Genomic DNA, 13,313 nt, shown 5'->3' on the forward strand with positions numbered 1-13,313 from the left:
GTACAACTTTTTTAACAAGGTATGGGTGCTTTTTTCCTTCAGAAATAATGTACGAATCATGCTTTTACGATACAATTCCAAATGTAAAATAGATGCCCTTGATTTTTATCATGTTTTATAAATGACCACTATTACATTTTTCCTCAAGAATTTGAAGAATAAGAAACACTTAAATTATACTCTCAGAATGGGAGAACTGTGGATATTAAAATCCAACAAATAAAAAGCCATCACTGTATCACCTTTCCTGCTTTTCATGTTGGAGCATTGCATAACTGCCTTGCACACAGTAACTCTTGCAGTGGAAACCTACATGAGTTATGAACCAATCCCATAACAAATTTCTGCTTAGGTGGTCTAAGCCTCCTGCCTGGACAGCAGAATGGGAAGTTCCTTTGAAGAGTGGCTTGAGGGTCAAAGGGAAGTGTTGAGCAGCAAGCTACACAGAGCCAGCTAAGCAAAAAACTGTACCTAGGGTCTTACACAGAGAACAAGCTCTCTGAGTATGGGCCACAGTGACCCATAGCTGTTTCCTTTAGAAATGACACACAACACACTTCTAGGTATTTTTTAAGAGCGTACATTTTCCATTCTTAGAGGATGACCTGGTTTATTTATCTGAGGTGCATTTTATCTTTTAGTGAAGATGAGACTGATGATTTGGAAGAATGCAGTAACTCCAATTGTCCATAAAAACAGGTGAAGTTTGGGCAAGGATGGATGCTACTTGCTATGTCAAATAATCAGTTAACATAGATTATGTTTTAAATTTTCTTTCCATGAGCTAATATTCCATTAGGGACAAGGGTTATTTCTGCCTCATATATATCTGTAGGGGATTAAAAAAATCTGAATTACTCAGAAAGTGGGTGGTTTCATTTATTGAGAAGAAAATATTTCAAAATATGGAAAGCTTATGTTGGCAGTGGCTCATACAATGTAATTTGTGGAGATGGAGACTAATTACGCCCAACCACACAGTGTGTGCCTCCTTTTGGTAACTGACAAGTTTTTTTGAAATACATACATCTCCTTTTTTTGGCCTTTTATATTTATGCATTTACTGACTCACAGCCTACCTTTTTATCTGATTGATTAATAATATGCTCATGTCTGCACACGGCTGGTATGCAAAATTATATATACACCATCAGAAGGAAGGAACCTCTACTTTTTGCCTTTCCCCAGATAAAGATGCTACATTTAACCTGATGGGTTTTGCTACCTTGGTTAGCTTCCTCACCCAGTCAGTTTTAGGCCTTGCTGGGACCCAATCCAGCAAAGCTTTTAGCATGTGTTTAAGTTTAAGTATGTGTTTAACTTCCCTTGATTAAAGTTAAACACATACTTAAGTGCTTTGCTGAACTGGAGTTTCTCTGAACTAAAGTATGTGGGATGCCAGCCAGTTTCTTTCCATAGCTGTGATCAATTCTACCCAGTTCTGCAGGTTTTTGTCTCAATATATTTTTACACCAAGTTGATTTTGACTATTGATAAGAAGATACGTACTAATAATGTGCAAATGTGCATGCACACACAACTTTTGCTTATCTGTAAGTTTGTAACAGTCTGAGAGATAAGTAAAATACAGAAAAAGTACAACTGGATGTATTTTTAGGCAATATGTGTTTAAATTCAGGCTGTAGCCTGAAAGGCCTACTAGGATTCTCTGATCATAGTTCATTTTCATTAGTCAAGCGCCAGTGATGGCAACTCAAGCTGACTCTGTAGCAATGAAACATCCAAAGCAACTGTCAGTCTCTTGAGTCAGTGTGAAAAAAGCACTCAAATCAAAGAAGGCAGCATCACTCAGAGCCCAAATGATCCAATCCTATTTGAACTGAGCTACTTGATGTAGTTGGACTTCTTTTGGTTTAGTCATAGTGTGGTAAAATGAATAAAGCTGGCTTCTGTCGCCTTGTGTAGTTCCAGCAACGATTTTTGGCATTCTATTTTGCAGACCACTGGATGAGGCATCTGTGTTACCTGTCCAGTAAAGTAGGAGTCAAAAATAAGAGAAACATCATCCTTTCTCCCAAAAAGAAGAAAAAAGTGAACTGAATCATACTGTGTCTCAAAAGGCTGTAATGCATTTTCCTAATTAATGGAGAATGGCCCAGAGAAAGTAATGTATTCTTAAAAAAACAGGAGTCCTGTTGCTCCAAATGACATGAAGGATGTAAGTAATACTGAAAACAAGGTGATGCCTTTGAATTTGTCAAGAAGACCATCCACAATGGTTATCCCAGAGAGCACTGTTAGCTACACTTGCACAAGCAGACAATGTTTCCTCAGTTGAATCCTGACAGCAAATAAGAAATTGAGAATAATTCTTTTGCTTTTGTGCTCTCAAGCAAAGTATTTGTGAAAATAATAATTTAATATGGTAGGGATGTCTGTGAGCTTTGTTCTATTGTAGCATTTGTTCATTTAGATGCAGATAATTGAAATCTCACATTACTATCACTTTGTTATACATTCCTTTTTGACCTGTCTCAACACTGTTTTCTTTTCCGAAAATCATTAAAATTACACTGGGCAAAGCCGTAGTCTGTTACAACTCCCTGCTTTTCTCTCTGCTTTCCAGCTATGACATAATTTAGAGCAGCTGCTTCTAAAAATGTAGCAAGACCTTAGACTGGCCTTGAATGAAATGAAGTCACATCAGTCACACCAATGCAAACTAAGCAAGAAAGGAATAAACCTAGTATCCCAGTGATTTTTTTTATCCTCCAAACCTGTTGTGTAAGGGTAAACTCCCACAACTAATTATCTTGTAGTCTCTCAGGTGTGTATGGTGCTCCAGTTTCCAATTTTTACCTCCCTAATTTGATTCTGAAGAAAGTCCTGAAAATAAACAGGTAAGAATACCAAAATTGATAGAGTCTGAAACAATAATTTATTTCTAAAATCCAACCTATCTTTCCACTAATTTAGCTTTCAAGTTGCCAAAGATTATTTTCTCTGGCCACTTCAATTGATGCTAACCATGTAAATCCCTTGGGAATTAATGGAAAAGAGACTTATGTGTTGCCAGACCACAGATGAGCTCAGAGCCACATACGGAAATTAATTAATAAGGAAAGACTGAGATGCATTAGTTTCAGTCAATTTACACATTCCAGGGATCACTAGTAAAGTAACTGTTGTCATAATATTTTTTCTTTTAATATTAAAAAGTATTCAGACCACACAACTGAATCCTGCCCTGCAGAATCTTCAAAATTCTGTGTTACAGGATGTACATGTGTAATTCCATTCACTTGTCTGGTAGACACATGTGCATTGCAGGGCATAATTTGGCCCGTCATTACATTTTCCTAACATAAATTAACATTTTTCCCAAGCTACCAAGCCAAACACAACAATAACTACTGCCAGTATCTCTACAGTAAGATCTAAATATAAACTCAGGGGCTATAAGATGCTTACCATAGCGTTGTAATTTGGATCAATATTGAGGGCTGGAGAAGCGCTGCGCATTTTGGAGAGCTGCCCACCATTCTTTGCTCTCCTTAGAACATCATAAATGGGCTTTGGAGGTGTCTGATCACGTAGAATTTTTTTCAGCTGATTTTCCAGGAGTTGTGGAGCATCATCAACTACTTCAAAAACCCTGAATTCAGGGTTAAATTTAACTGGCTGGGCAAAAGTCTACAAAAGAAGTTTGAAAAATTCATAACATTGCAATAAGGGAAGTCTAATTTAAAAAAGTTACTATTTATAGTAATGAAGCATCCTACAGAATGCATGCTGGTATTATGAGATTTTTTTCTCTTGCCTACTGTAGTTTATGTTCAGGGCCTGGAACAGTAGTTTTTCTGCATTCTTGTTCTTTAGCCTCTTCACTGTATAGCTTTCCAAGACATTCCTACTTTATGTCTCAGCTATGCTTAATTATCAAGAATTTAACTCATTCTAGATCACAGACCATTCTTTTTCACATGTAAATAATGGATCCAGTACACAGATATCTAGACTATATAATTTACAGTGACTTTATTAACTGTTCTACAGGGGACTACTTACCTAAGGACCAGATTTCCAGAGTTATTCCCCCATTCATTACCACAAACTATCAAGGCTTGAAAAGATTAGCAATTAAGCTGAACTTTTGAATGTGAGATGCATTTGAGGAGATGCATCTGAAGATTTCCATCTGTAGGAGAGGCTTTTCACCATATTGTTACTTTTAGGTCTAACACCTACCAAAACCTATGGGCTGTAATAAGTTTTATTACACATCAGTAGTTCAGTCAGTTACTGTACAATACATGAGGTAGACCAAAGTTCAGCTTCAGCTATGTAGTTGTAACTTTTGTCAGCTTAAAAAAACCCACTGCATATGTACACATCAAAACAGAGCCATCTTTCATCTTTTGATCTCTGGTATTACTCCATCTTTTAAATTCTCTTACTTGAAATAGAGTGGGAAAATAAGGATGGATTTTACAAAATAATGGAGGGATATCCAACACAGTAATAAGTTTATATACAACCAGTGCATATAAGCACCTCTACACTGAGCTGAAGGACAAGAAAGCATGTTATATTTAAGAACTGAATAAAATTATGTCCATATCCAGACACAGTGCCAAAAGTCATTTTGGCTTCATTCCAGACAGGATCCCACCTGATGTTTGTACAGTTGTCGTTCCCTTGCACTTAATAAGATTATTTTCCAATACCTGAAAGCAGCCTATAAGAAGGCTGGGGAAGACCTGTTGTCCTGGTTTGAGCCAGGATGAAGGCAATTTTCCTTTTACTGCTTTTTTTTTTCCTTCAGCAAGCTTTCTTTTAACTAGTCACAGTGTGTTCTAACTAAGGCTGATAAGAATGGAACGTTTTTCTAACTACTGGGGCCTCAATGTTGGACCTTTGCTCTGCCGGCTCAGACACTATCAGGAGATCTGTGACTCCCCCATAGGAGGCTGAATTAGACAGACAGCAAAATTGGCCAGAGATATTCCATTCCATATATCTATGTAAGCTCAGAGGAAGGTCAGAGATCACAGAAGACAACTTCCCTCCTGTTTCTCCTTCCCTTCTCTTCCGTCCATGGCCGGCGTCCAGGGAGGACTCCGTCCATCCATCACCATCGACCCCCAGGCTCGAGCTCTCCTGACCCTCATCACTCTCTGCTTTCTCCAGCAGCTCCAGAATTTTTTGGGACTGTTTGTAGCTCAGGAGATGCTGTGGGAGTTGCTGGGGGTGGAGGGAGGTGAGAGGCTTTTGCACATATCTGAACACATTTGTATATTATTGTATATATTTTCTTATATCATTAGTGTTTAAAGAAAGCTGTGTAGTTTAGTTTTCAATCCAGCCAAGTCTCTCACTTTTTCTCTCTCTCCTTCCCTGCCTGGGTGGGAGGGGGAGGGGATCGAGAGCATTGTTGTCAAACTGAGTCAAATGGTGACACCTCTTCACTAGGGCATGTAACAATAGGACAAGGCGTACTGGTTTCAAGCTAGAGAAGGGTAGATTTAGGTTGGACATTAGGAAAAAGTTCTTTAATAGGAGGATGGTGGATCACTGGAACGGGTTGCCTAGAGAGGTGGTGGAGGCCTCATCCCTAGAGACATTCAAGGTCAGGCTTGATGGGGCTCTGAGCAATCTGTTCTAGTGTGAGATGTCCCTGATTATTGTAAGGGGATTGGACTAGATGACCTTTAGAGGTCCCTTCCATGATTCTATGACTTTTTTTTTTTTTCAAGCACTGTATTTTTCATTTCCTTCAACTTTTTTATATATCACATGTATACACACATAGCTATAATTCATATACATACTACATATGCTGAATACATGCTACCTATAATATAGAAATATAGACCAATTTTATTCTTCTTCACACCTATGTAAGTCCAAAGCAACCACATCAGCCTCAGCTATTTTGTTGCTTCTGTTTGAAGACCTCTTGTTGATCAAGGTCTTGTAGAGCAATGCCCAGGATCAAACCATGTGGCTGCAACATGTGGTTACAAAATTCTCTACTTATCCCTGTGGAGGCTCAGCCTGGCAATGCACGTAGCATGTGTGAGCTTTAAGTGCATGATTAGTGCCTATGACATCAGACTGTCATTGCTCAGAGCCAAGCATTCAACAGCATTAGTCTGTTTAGTTACCTAACTTCAGCTGAAATCATGGCTTGGTTTTTGTTCTCTGACACCTTGTGCCTCTTTTGGCATTAATTTTCTCCAGGGTACTCTGTGGGTTTTAGTGCTTTTTCTCCAGATGTACTGAACAACATTTTAAAGAGACTTTTACGTGTAGTAGATTCCTCTATACTTCGTTCAGACCCCCTCCCAGTTTGCTATGTGTACATTTGATTTACTTTCAAACCTAATTTGAGCTGCTACCAGCTTTTAAGTGACTAACTGTGCAACCTTAATAGACTCCAAATGTTTTCTTCCTTATTTTTTTTTAATGTTTTTAAAAAAGAAACAGAAGGAAGTACACAAAGAAACAAGGTGCTTCAGTCTCTCAGAACTGGAAATGCTCTTGCTTGTGGAAAAAAGAAAAAAAGTGCAAATTCCATAATATAGCACTACATGACTAGACATGACCAGATTATTTTGGTTCCATGTTATGCAAGTTGAAAACTAAGCAAGGAAAACCTTAGGTTATTACATGTCTACTTTTACTTAATCCTTTGTAAATTACTCTAGATCTAATTTTTTCAGCACACATTCTAATTAACTAAACAATTTTAATTAAGTGAAACAGATGCTAGTGAAAACCTTTAAAATGTAAAGTGTATTGCTATTTTGAGAGTCTGATTACAATAAGATGAAGACACTAATGGAACAAAAGAACATACACCCATGGGATAAGAAGATTAAGACATCACAGACTACATACTTGACTGAAAATGGTGATTCTAGGCCAGACTTTAGAGTTTTGGACCGAGCTGTAGTTACCTATATCCAGGAACATCAAAAGGCATGTGTACTTCTTGTAGCAAGCAAAGAGTAGGCAGCAAATCCCCTTAACATGACGCTAGTAAGACTACCTCTGGAATACTGCATCCAGTGTTGGGTCCCTGGTACAAGAAAGTTCATGAATTTTAATACATCAAGCAGACAACCACTGAGATGTTCAGAGGCTGGAGCACTAGCCCTGTGAGGGGAAGCTGGGGGAACAGGGCTTGTTTAGCCTGAAGAAAAGATGGCTCTGGAAGGAACTAGCAAGCAGTCTTGAAGTACTTACAACGAGGTTACTGAGAAGACAGAGCCAGGCTTTTCACAGAGGTGCCTGGTGAGAGGAGAAGAGATCATGGTCATGTACTGAAACAGTAGAGCTTTCAACTGTATATAAGAAAAAAGGCAGCTGCCAGACAAACAGCATTGGAAGAGGTTGTCCAGACTGACAATGGAATGAGTTGTTGGAGATTTCCAAGGCCAACTGGATAAAGTGCCAAGCAACATGGTGTCAACACTAAAGCATTGACCCTGCTTTGAGCAGGAGGCTGGACTACAAATCTGCCCAAAACCCCTTCCAGCATGACTGATCTGTGATTCTGTACAAATCCCAAATTCTACCAGATAGAACATTCCATTAAAGTACTGTATAAAAGCATTTCAGAACTGTTTAAGCCTTTCTGGGGAAGCATACTTCACTTGCTTATTTAAGAAAGCCAGAATGATAAATCAGAATGTTTTTATAAGCATTATAAAAGAAGAAGCCCTGACCATCTTAACTCATCCCCACCACAAAAATAAAAGTTCTAATGTTGTGGGAAAAAAAACCCAACAAATGGGAACACACAAAAAAATTAACCTGATTTCTTTCAAGAAGCATTTTCCCATTTTCAGTGCAGGACAGAGAGGATCAGTCAATCCATTTCCCTCTCAGTATGTGAAAAGCTTCAGAGCAAAACACACAATACAACCATTCCCACACATTACAAGACATTAAAAAAAAAACAACAAAACAAAACAACAAAAAAAAACAAACACCAATTGCTCAATGTTCTGTAGAGAAGTTAAAACCTTTCCCACAGAAACTGAGCACCATAAAATCCTACAGCATTTCACAGGACAAAAATGAGAGAGGTTTATGGCATCGCCAGTATTCTAGGTCATTGCAATAACAAGGAATCTCTTTGGTGAAGATGACTATGTTAAGCAGCAGGTGACAGCCTAAACTATAAAGGAAGGGGAAAAAATTACCCTTGCCAATCTAATATACTAAGAAATGTCTTTCTTACCCCACATTTGGCAAGTACTTTGGCTTTTTACAGACAAGGAAAATATACTAACAAAAGACTAAGAGTGTCAATGCATTCTTAACTACACTCTCTCTCTAGTTTGGGCCAATTTTTGATCCTTTGAAGATAGAGAGGGAAAACTCCAGAGCCAATTTATACCTCAAGATGTTAAGAAAATATAAGTCCAGTTTGGCAGGAGCCTTGAAACTTGGGATTCATACATTATCAATTTAGCACAATAAATAGGTTCAACTAGGAGTTGAGGATAACAGCAAATAAGAAGTCAACCTACATGATTTGCAAACTTTTTCGCTCACAGGCAACTCACCCCTTGAACCCAGTATGATAAATGCAACTCAGTGCAAATCACCTCCAGAAAAAAATCTCCAAGCAAACAGCAAAAAACTGTTTTCAGACTGTTGTACCGCCACACTATTACATAAATAAACAATTGCATTTCTTCGCTGTCAAACACACATTGAAAATGGTTTCAGCTGAAGAATAAATAAAATACCTAATTCCAAAGCCTAAAGTTGCACACTTAACTGAAGGGAAAGCAAATTTCACTCACTCTTCCCAAAACAGCAACCAAAACAGCATCCATCACCATGTTGCCAGGATATCAGACCTATAAATCTCACTGTTCTCTTGCCTTAACAGTTTTCAGATACACTTAACTTCAGATACACTTAACAAATGTGTAAATATGCTCACTCCATCCCACTTCAAGGAACACAGTTTGATCCCAAGAGAGACAGAATGACCACTGCTTGGCTACCTCTTAGGTTAAGGCCCTGAAAGGGTAAGAATTATTAGAGACCTCACCTGGGAGCTTTGCCAAAACTTCCTTAAGATGGGTATGTGTGTATCATAAATAAATGTGTGAGTCCAAACCAGAAAAGAATTTGAGCAGTTCTAAGAACTGCCTGGAGAATTCACACTGCACATGGTCAATAGCAAATTTCCCATTGACTGAGTCCAGGATTTCCTTTCAGTCAATGAGTAAGGCACAAGTCATAATCACATACCACAACCTAATTAAGAGAGAAGAGCACTTTGAGAAAATCTGCTATCAAGAAGAAAAAATTCTGGACAGCTTCTGCTTCCTTGAATGTCAAAGATAGCAAACAACTTTTAGGCCTGGGTACGACCCAACATAACATGCATGTAAGGCCTTCCTGTTAAACAAGCCTGTTTAAGGGAGGTTCTATTGACACCTTCAGCCCCCCTCCACACACCTGGAAAAGACAAGAGGAAACTAATGAGCATGGATTATTGCCTTGAATTGATGCATTGATGCACTGATTTATTCACAACCATCTTCAGTACAGAGAATGGCCTGAGATGTACAGAAGAGTGGATTTTTGCTTTCTGCCCTTTCTATCACCTGTTACTCCTAGGTCAGGTCTGTTCTTACTCTTCACAGCACCAGGTTTTCAGCACCATTCTGTTTTCAGCAAGACCAAATGGCCCAAAATTTGTTGCTTGTGTTTTTATTGTTTTCAGAATCATCACCTACACCAAATCCTGGATCCCTGACTACTCAGCAGTCACACTTAAGTTAAATCTGTTAGCTGCACACTGGCCCATATCCATCTTCCTAGACCATTTAGCATAATTTTTTTAAACCATACTACAACAGTTCCTACTCACATTAAAATTGTATCAAGCAATCTACCTACAGCATGCTACCTTTTCTTTCTGTGTGCCGTTAGTAGTACACCTATATATGCTCCTGAGCAAGGAAAGGAGAATGTGTCTAATGTGAAAAAAGGGGCAACATCTCTCTCTTTTTTTTCTTTCTTTCTTTTTTTTTTTTTTAATGAGAAGAGAGCTTTTATTATGAGAATGACTTTCAAAAGAAGTAGTCTTCAAATCTGAAGTTGGTAAAACTGTTGTCACTTGGTATTTTTCTGCTGCAAGAGAAACCCACAGCCAGAGACTTGACACCAAGAGTGCCATCTCCTAAATATGCTTCAACAGAAGGGCAGTTAGTTGTCTCTAGTGTAACTCTTCGAGGCCACAAAGAGGGGGAGCATGTCTTCACCAGGATCACTGCTAGAAGGAAAATGAAGGGTGAGGCCCCAACATGGACTTAGGGTGGAACAAGGAGCAGGCAGCTTGTAGAGTGCATGAGAAACAAGTTGACATTATTGCCCTTTCTTCCTGAGGCCTCCAACACTGGTCTGGATGGACATTCCTGACTTCTGAATTTTCATTCCTGGCTAAACATATTCTTGGATGCATTAAAGATCAAAGATTTGAATTCTAGGGATGCCTGAATGGCTAGAAATGGAAATGCACCCAGGCCACGGTTTCTCTGAAATCTTTCACTTTAGATTAGTTACTAAGGAAGGTGTAACTCATTTGCATGTCATGTCATTGGTTTCTGCTACTGCAAAATCACTGTACTACTGGCAACAAGTGCCCTCATGGGTTTTTTAATATTATTTTATCTTTCAGAAATATTTTCCTTGCAAACTATCCTTCATTACAATATGTGGATCTTTAGAGTACCTAGATATTTATGTCAGGTTGTACTGAATATTATTATAACAACAGAATTGCTTAAAGGAGATACTGTAAATCAAAGCAAAAAAATCTGCTGTTGCTGCTATAGAAAGTCCCCAATGATACAATTTTTCATACACTAGTGGTACATTATAAATCAATGCAGAAGCATTTTCTTAAAATAAGCATATGCTACCCCTGATTTCTTGCATCAAGTCACACAATATTTTCAGTTTAACTTGTTGCCTAACTACTAGCACACCTGGGTAATACTGTTCCCAGGCAACAGGGTATAAGCACAACAAGAATAAAGCAATGGAAATTTCAATGCAGTGTTTTAGTAGAAGCCTTCTGAGTAGAGGGAAAGGGGGAATATAAGGTATTCAAACCACAGAACTCAAAGCACTAATAGAATTTAGTCCTGGAGAGGGCAGATCCTCAGGAAAAGATCAAAGAGAAAATAAAACCAATTATGAGAACATTACAAATAAAAATAGTTAGTAGAGCATCTGTTTTTATGAAGATATGTAAATACATAGAAGAGAGGCTATGTATCATCTTAGAAACCCACCAAGATTACCAGTGTAGAACTGTTTACTCAGGAGCATCTGTGAACTCGTTTCTGTGGGCTTTCAGAGTCATCAGAAGTGCCTGGACAATGATTGTAGTTTGGAGCTGCTGAGCCACGCCAGGACTGCAGGCTGAGGAGCCCTCTGAGGCTACAGAGAATTTTGGCCTCTAATAGGTGTCCTGAAATCTGTGTATGTCCAAGGAGACACAGAGACTAAGCATATTGAACTTCTTACCCGCTCCATCCTCTGTGATTTGGGGAAAACTTGAAGCATAATTTCCAAATAAGCAGCAAAGGCGTGGAGGATGGTATTCCTGTGCTAAGAACAATCTGGCACAGGGAGGGAGGCCTGGGTTTGAAAGCTATATAGTTAGGCTTGGATTAGGCAGAGATCCTAAAGCAGCTGCAAGAGGAGAGCGGGAGGGAAGAAAGATTAAAAAAAACAACCCTCTCACCACACATTTTCTTCCATGTCCCCCTAGCTTTGTAAAAGTTTTTGTTAGGAATCTTGCAGTATGATGAAAGCATGTAAATGCTGAGCTCCTGAGAGAAGTCAGTATCACTGCTGTGCACAAAACCCACACTCTGATACGGAGTTAATAGCTTGAGATGCTACTCAAAGATAAAAAGTTGGCATGTGGAGCCCCTTCTACTATCCTTAGCTCTGCAACTGTCATTATGTGTATATTTACACAAATCTGTGACGTGGCTTAGACAGCACACTTATGTGTAGTTCAGTTTGGTAAGCCTGAACCATAGCTGAACTAATTTCAATAGTGACTGGACAACAGTCCTAGATCTAAGGTGCATCAAGAAATATTCCACCCCTTCTTAATGTTGGCAGCGATTCCTACCAAGCAAGTTGCCTGAAGTGGTTCTGAGAGTGCAGCCTGTTGGGCTGCAGTGCTTTGGGAGGGAGACAGGCTGTGGGGCAGCTCTGGGGTATTTTGGCTGGGACATGCCATGGGAGCCATGAGTGACACTGTGGAAAGGTCTGTGGGTGAGGAATGGGGATGGAGAGAACAGGGATAATCAGGGTCAAGACTACTAAGATGAAGTTGGATGAGGTTGCTGCATTGAGGGAGCAGGACAGTACATGTGACTCCCATGAGAGTGTGGGGAGGCAGAGCAGATTAAGATTAAAATGAGCAAAATATAGGACAACTGGTTAAACATAGGGTACTGGGTATGGCTGTTTAACTGCAACAGGATCAGCACCCAGAATACAGTGAAAGTCTGCATCCTTCTTGCTGCAGATGGGAGATGAAGAGGAAGGGAGCGCCAACTTGGAGGTCTGCACAGCCACAAAGAGAAACTGTTGATTCCTGAGGTGAAGTGGTTCTTAATTGCTGACTGCACTGTGATCTAAATACGTAAATTTGCACAAAAATATTTGTTCCTAGAAATCCAGATACCATGTTATTTTTCGTAACACTGATAATAACATTGAGCAATAAAGGTTGCTACCATTTAACTGCAGACATATTAACTACCCAGTGGCAAAATGTGGTGTGTTCTAAGCTGGATTATCTTTCTGCTGACCTTGGTAAGGTGTTTTTTTGTATTTTGCAAGGAGTTTCTGTAAGGTACTCACCGGAAGACTCAAAAATTCATTAAAGTAGTCCACAAGCATATCATCTGTGGCTAAGTATTCTTCCTACAGAGAGACAAAACCACAAATCAGGGCTTGCACTAATGTGGGCTAACAGTTTGAATGCACTGTTGCCTCAAACAATTACTTTTCCACAATATAAAACTTGCAAACATTTTTTTGCAAAATGTTATTTCCTACTTTTGGGAAAAAAAGAATTGCATCATTCTTATATTCTAGCTATTGCACACCACTGAGGACCTTAGCAATTTAAAAAACACACGTGAAGGTAAATACTTTGCCAAGAAATTTACAGATAAAACCTCCATAAACCCAAGAGCTTCTAAATGCTGGAAATCTGCTTGTTTACTTTCGAAAAAACGTGCATAAGCTAATAGCATAGAAATTCCCCATTTCTCTCTTGCATC

The 13,313-nt window shown here is 39.0% G+C and overlaps 2 protein-coding genes across 2 annotated transcripts in view; both read right to left on the reverse strand.

The window, feature by feature from the left end:
• RIDA (reactive intermediate imine deaminase A homolog) overlaps positions 1-13,313 on the reverse strand; it is a 959,578-nt gene that overhangs the window by 921,483 nt on the left and 24,782 nt on the right. The window lies entirely within an intron of this gene.
• The window catches only part of RGS22 (regulator of G protein signaling 22), a 76,216-nt gene that overhangs the window by 59,180 nt on the left and 3,723 nt on the right, over positions 1-13,313 (reverse strand). The window contains exons 3-4 of the mRNA XM_051610298.1: positions 12,889-12,951; positions 3,433-3,654 (exon numbers count right to left, since the gene is read on the reverse strand). Of these exons, the coding sequence (XP_051466258.1) occupies positions 3,433-3,654; positions 12,889-12,951 (285 nt within the window). The remainder of the gene's footprint in view (positions 1-3,432; positions 3,655-12,888; positions 12,952-13,313) is intronic.

This window comes from Apus apus, chromosome 2 (assembly GCF_020740795.1).
Source record: "Apus apus isolate bApuApu2 chromosome 2, bApuApu2.pri.cur, whole genome shotgun sequence".
NCBI lineage: Eukaryota > Metazoa > Chordata > Aves > Apodiformes > Apodidae > Apus > Apus apus.